This window comes from Brassica oleracea, chromosome C1 (assembly GCF_000695525.1).
Source record: "Brassica oleracea var. oleracea cultivar TO1000 chromosome C1, BOL, whole genome shotgun sequence".
NCBI classification, from domain to species: Eukaryota; Viridiplantae; Streptophyta; class Magnoliopsida; order Brassicales; family Brassicaceae; genus Brassica; species Brassica oleracea.
The window spans coordinates 4,499,678-4,506,513 of record NC_027748.1 but is presented as its reverse complement, the minus strand read 5'-3'; the positions used below and the strand labels follow the sequence as shown (position 1 = coordinate 4,506,513).

The 6,836-nt window shown below is 29.6% G+C and overlaps 1 protein-coding gene across 1 annotated transcript; it reads left to right on the top strand.

Annotated features, from left to right (window-relative positions):
* Nucleotides 1-1,873: 1,873 nt before the first annotated feature.
* Nucleotides 1,874-2,745, top strand: LOC106300913 (putative EG45-like domain containing protein 1). The gene is made up of 3 exons (XM_013737212.1): nucleotides 1,874-2,059; nucleotides 2,258-2,531; nucleotides 2,625-2,745. The coding sequence occupies exons 1-3, from the start codon at nucleotides 1,960-1,962 to the stop codon at nucleotides 2,629-2,631; spliced, it is 381 nt and encodes a 126-aa protein (XP_013592666.1). The 5' UTR covers nucleotides 1,874-1,959; the 3' UTR covers nucleotides 2,632-2,745.
* The last annotated feature ends 4,091 nt before the right edge of the window (nucleotides 2,746-6,836 follow it).

Genomic DNA, 6,836 nt, shown 5'->3' with positions numbered 1-6,836 from the left:
GAGGGCCGAGTACATCATACGGTTGATCCATGCGCTGATCCCGTTCCCAGATCGGTTGAACCTAATAAAAAGAACACAGAATCGTTAGCTTCTATGACTCTATGAACCATAAAAAAATTAGAATCAAAATCTTGGGTTTTTTTAGCTCATTGTGGAGAGAAAGTGAGAGATATGTTGTGTTTAGTTCACAAGAATGGAAAAAGAAGAAGGGTAAATCGATTTTGGGAGCATTAAGAGCTTCAAATTGGTTGTTCATGGTGGTTGTGGTATTGATGACAATGACAATCTTGTAATTACTTGAAGATGATGAGGGTGAGAGAGTAAAAATGTCATTTTCGAAAAGAAAAAAAAATTGATGGCATTTTCGTAAATTATATGAACTTGTGGGGTGAATAGGGCAAAACCAATTTTCAAAAAAAAAAGGAGGTTAGTTTTGTGTTTGACTTTAAGTTATAGGTCAATTCTGCAAAAAGCCCTTTTGGTTTTTCTTCATAAATTGGTTAAACTTTTCAAAAACTAGTTTCCCTAAATTTTAGGGAATCTATTTATTGAAAATCTTGATTGGCAACTCAAATGGTTTTTAGAAAAACAAAAACTAAAACCAAAAACTTGATTGGATGAAAAATGGTTTGTACAAAAGCAAAAACTAAAAACTAAAGCAAAAACCACAAACAATCAACCTCTTAATTTATGATTTGATATTTTTTTGTTTTGTTATTTTTTTACATTTTTCAGCTAAGAGACGGCTCTTATATCTCTTATTTAAGAGACGGTTCTTAACTTTTCTTAGTTAAAATCTAAGAAAAACTAAGAATTGTCTCTTAACCGAAGGTAAGAACTCCAGTTAAGAGACTGTGGTTAACGATGGTCGATGATTAACAGTTCTTAGAGCATCTCCAATGGTGTTACCACCATTGGAATCCTTAGGAATATTAAAGTATTTTTTTTAAAAATAGTTAAGAACTCTAATCAAATTAGTATGTCCAATGGTGTTATCCAATTTGGAATCCTTAAGAATAAAAAATTAATAAATTTTAAAACATGTGAAATTAAAATATATATTTTTGCATGATTAACTATCATTAAGAAAAAAAATTAAAACATGTCAAATTTAAATATTTATTTTTACATGATTAACTTTCATTAAGAAAAAAAAACATGTAAAAATAAGATATTTATTTTTGTATGAGTAACTATCATTAAGAAGAAATTTTTTTTTAAAGCATGTTAAATTTAAATATTTATTTATTACATGATTAAATATATAAAAATACAATAATTATTAATTTAAATACATTTTCATCACCAAATACAATAATTATTAATTTTCTATAGGAATTCTAATCTTTTAATCAATTTTAAAAGTGGTTTCTATAAGTTATTTTTTTTTAAAAAAATTCTTCAAGTTTCTATAACAATTCTAATCTTTTAATGAGTTTTAAAAGTGGTTTTTATAAGTGATCGGAAGACGTTAGCTCCGATGATGATCGGAAAAGAGCCTGCCACGTCACTAAAGATTTGCTCCTTAAAATCTCTTAATTTAGGACTGCTCCTTACCAAACTGAGCTTTGTTAATATTATTTTATTCTAATTAGTCTAGGATTATGTGCTAAGGACCCTCAAAATATACAGTTGCGGGTGGTCTTAGTGTCTTTCTTTTTATGTTCTTAATGTCTTTCAATTGGGAGTCGACACGAAAGCAAAAGTGGGAGTAGTCAAGATCAACAAAATAGAGTAGTCAATTTGACTTTGACCAAAAAAATAGAGTAGTCAAAAATTATATATGGTAACACATTACAATTAATGCATGCTTAACAAGAGATTTAACATCTAAAATAACACTTATATAAAGTGGCTAAAAAAAACATCACTTATATAAATAGGTATTCCGCATATCAAATATAAAACAATCTTAAATATCTTTTTTGCTTTAAAAATAAGAAAGAAAAAAAACGAGCCATGGGTAAAAGTATTTTGGTTTTCTCTGTCGTTATTGTTTTTCTCTTCTCTATTGCATATGCAACTTCTGGAATCGGAACTTTCTACACAACTTACATTCGTAAGAATATTATTTTACACTGCTTTTGTGTATAGTACGTATTAGTTGATTGTAACCCAAATAAGAACATATAAAAACAAACTTTATATATGTACCTCTCTTTTTTTTTTGACTTATATGTACCTTTTGATATCTAACTAAAGCGAAATGTTAATAACTTTATAACGATCTATGCTGTTTAATTATGTGTTTTGATAGCATCGGCATGTTACAAAAATACGCCAGAAGGAGTGATGATAGCTGCAGCGAGTGATACATTATGGGACAACGGTCGAGTTTGTGGCAAAATGTTCCATGTGACATGCACCGGACCTCGTAACCCCGTGCCTCACCCCTGTACCGGTAAAACTGTGACTGTTAAAATCGTTGACCATTGTCCCGCTGGCTGTGCTTCTACTATCGATCTCTCCTTTGAAGCTTTTTCTCAGATCGCTAATCCTGTCGCTGGGATCATTAACATTGATTATACGCCGTAATTATTCGACAACCTAATACATATTTTATGTCACATTAGAATAAATTGTATCCGGGATTTTAATGATGAGATTGTGTTTTTGTATTTCAGGGCCTAAATGTCGATGGAGTTCTCAAGGAAAATAATGCTCGGATCTAGAAAACCGTAATTGTATTGCCATTATAGCTTTGTAATTGTATTCAAAATACTAATAAAATCCCCGAGTTTCATACAAAAAATAAGATTGCATATTTTCCCTAATGAGTCTAAGAATTTGCAAGTGTAGTGTTATTGGTTTATAGATTCTCACATTCTCATTAAAATCTAGTGTTATTGGTTTGATAATTCTATACAAAATCATTTGTTATTCAAAGAAATTAGATGTTATTGAGAGTTGAATTCTTAATATTTTAATTCACCAAACAAAATTTTGAGAATACTACATGTTTTTCTTGAATTCTTAGAATCAATACATTACTTTATTTTCATAGATTTTCACAATATACAAAATTTTCTACAACTCTTTTCAAATTTAACAAATCTCCCAACTTTTAAAATCAACTAACTCTATAAAAAGCTAAGTTTGATTAACACCCCCTTATAGTTTGCATAACATGATTTTAAAGATAGACAATTAGGAGGTATGCATAACACATCCAAGTCTAAAAACGAAATATGCTGACCAGAGTATTTAAATACGCGTAGACAGTTAACATGTTTATTAACAACCTATTTAAATACGATAGGCAATTAACATGTTTATTAATGTTAAAAAAAACATGTTTATTAACAAGCTTAGTTGAACATGACATTTATTTATTGATTCCACATGTAAAGACCAAACACACAATTTTGTAATTCTGTACAAATAATCTCATTTTAAATGAAATTTAAGCAGTTGGCAAAGAATATTTTGTTAATATATTTTCATGCATGCCAGTGGTGTGTATGGGTCTCTTATTTAGTTATTTGAAATGAAATTTTATAACCCAGCTAAGACTCTCTGTTTAGAGAAAGAAGGTTTATGCATTAAGAAGAAAAAAGAAGACTTGACTACCCTTTTTTGTTAAATATGGACCATAAAGTATGAAGCGATTTGTAGTTTTTTTGGGGGATTATATGCAAAGGTTTGGATGTTTGGTTTCTCGCTGTCGCTGCATTTGAACTTTTTTTTAGGAAGATCAATCGATATCGCATTGGCAGATAGTCTTAGACATGGGCCAAAATAAAAAGATTGGCGAATCTTACATGTTGGTATTTGAACATTCGCTAACGATGGGCCGAGATTAATAGAAATAGTTGGCCGAGATTAATAAAAAGCTTGTTACCGGGCATATATACGAACTGCAAACTCGAGCCCTTCCCCCCCCCAAATAAAGACTTTTTTTTGTTTGTTAAGAAAATATTTGAATCAGCGAACCGTAGAATTGGAAGAAAAATATTTGAATCAGCAAATCGTAGAATTGAAAAATTTCGAGATTCGAAATATTTATTTTTGTTGATTTTCTTTGCTTTTGAGGTGACTTCGATACCACGTATACGCAGTTGTTAGTACTGAAATCCATGAAAAGACTAACGCTTTAGTTTGAAATTTTATGTAAGCTAATCGCTAGAAATTGATCAAAGGCGAGTTAAGATGATGTTATGTGTATAAAACCGGTTAAGTGAGTTGCAGTGGAGAAAACCTTTTTGAGGTTTGACCTAGGTGAATGTGTACGTACATCTACAGTGGTGTTCGAGTTCTTAACAGAATGTGAAGTCTTCATTTCAATGATATTTTGATATGTCAAGTATTTTCCTGATGGGTTTGCTTAAACATTATGATACTGTACATCTCTATTATACAGATATTATAAAGATGGACAGTTAAGCAAGGGTCTTAAATTTATTGGCAAAGCAATAAATGTATAATATAGCACATGCACATGGGGATTCTTTCCTGTTTATAAGGTTCAATTTCTCTTTAAATATTGCTATGACTGATAACTGCGGTTTGAGCGGTGCGGGACAAACGGTTTAATTGCGATGCGGTTTTAACAGTTATAAAAACATATAGATATATGGTATACGTAGAGATTTTTGTTGCTGTTGATTGCGGTGCGGGACGGGACAGTTCGTAACATTCGAAGCCATCTCCAATACGTGTATTGTGACACATTCTAATATTGTTTCGTGAGAAATGGTGTCCAATGGAGAAAATTTCAACGATTGACTGAACTCATGAATTCAAATTTAGGTCGAATTATTAAAGAATTTAAAAGCATGTAATAACAAATTAGTGGTTACAAGATCGTGGGAGATCTAACACCTTTTTTTTTTTTTTTTTGTAAAAATGGGAGATCTAACTTGAAAGTTCATTGTCCCATTGATCCCAACCCTGATCTGTTTGCCATTATTTTCACAGTAATATTATCATTGGAAAAATGCTCAACTAACTGATCTTTGTTTTTCTCTTAATTCACCTATGGTGTAAACTCTTTTCTTTTGAAACAAGTAATGAAAGGTTCGACCAAAAAAAACTGATCTTTGTTTTTCTCTTCTCTCCTGTATATGAAGTCTACCATGTATTTGGCTCATAGTCTATTGCCTGAACGTTGTCACTCAAACAAATTATGTAACCTATGATTTAAATTGTGCATATACGTTCCTTGGTTTTCTTTTTGTAAATGTTTTCTGTATAAAAAAAATTAACCATCATGTTTTGGGTGGATGAGTTTCTTTTGAGTTTTTGTTGCCTTGTTGGTACTTGGTAGACTGGTAGTCCTTAGATTAATAAATTATTCTCTCCGTTTTTTAATATAAGTCGTTTTAGAATTGTACACATAGATTAAGAAAATCATTAATTTTTTATATTTTCTAAACAAAAACATCATTAATTATTTATAAAACCACAAATCAACCACTAATAAAATAGAAGATATATTATCATTAGTCATATAATATTAAGTGTTAATAAATTTTACATAGAAAACCGAAAACTTCATATAATTTGGAACATAAAATTTTTTATAAAACGACTTATATTAAAAAAACCGGAGGGAGTAATATACATGAATACAGTATCAGATATCCTGTGGCTTGCCTCGGTCCATCTTGGAGCTATTTCTTGAGTTTAAATTCCAACTAGTCATCCTTTTTAAAGGTTGGGAAGATTCATTTAGAAAAAAAAAAGAAGAAACACAATATGCAAAAAAAAATATGCCCTTTTTCAAAAAAAAAAAAAAACAATATGCAAAATATATATGTCGATAGAGGAGTTGCATCACTACAGGATCATGATTATATTCATCGAACTAGTAATTCATTTATTTATAGGAAGAAGTAGAGACGCTTACAAAATAGCTTAAAGTCAAACGTGTTGGATCTTGCAAACCTGCCTAGTAAGAAAAAAGCGTCACACAGATGAGAGCCAACATAAAAGATTATAAGTCTATAATTCTTATAGATATTTTGCAAACAATCGATTATTTGTTGTTCTACAAAATTAATTTAAGTATGTAAAATTGAGTTTATATTTAAAAATTGTTTGTTATGAAGTAGTATTATAAGTTTCTAAAAATACATGAATGCGTACATTAAGAAGCGCTGAAGGAGTACATTATCATGTTTCGCTAAAATTTAATTATGTTTATGATAAATTTGACATGTGAATGATTAAAACATTTCATGTAGTTGTTATGTCACTAACTCGGTTTTATTGGTCAATGGAAGCAGGTGAATCCGAAAGAAAATAAAAAGTCAATGCAGACAATGAAAGTAATATGATTACAATAAGAATAGTGTTGTACAATAGTAACCGAGATAGAAGGTTTATAAGTATTATTCTATATAGTTTTATTTCTGAGTAATAAATAGAGAGAGTTGACGTGAGATGTGAGTGAGAGAGTTATAAGATTGACTTTTTTTCCTTTTTTCGTATCTCCAGTATATTAATTGAGAATCATTTGAAAAATTAGAACTTTAATTTTGTATTAATTAAAAAAAACCTCAAATCTTAGGTGGCACTCTAAATGCCTTCTAAATTCCATTTCAAAGAATTCTAGAGCATCTAATATAAAGTATAGTTTAATCTAATGGTGTCACATTATTCCATAATTATATAACACTAGAGAACATTATATTAACCTAAAATATAGGAAGTGTGTATTCTTTCCTTAAATAAAAGCTACGGAATTACCTAATATGATTTACATATATATGACAATTAATGATTATGAATAATAAAGATTTGATAACAATTTTTGCATCCTTCTTCATTGTTGTTTAAATTTATATTATTTAAAAAAATTAAACAATCACATTAACCATATAATAAAAAAATTA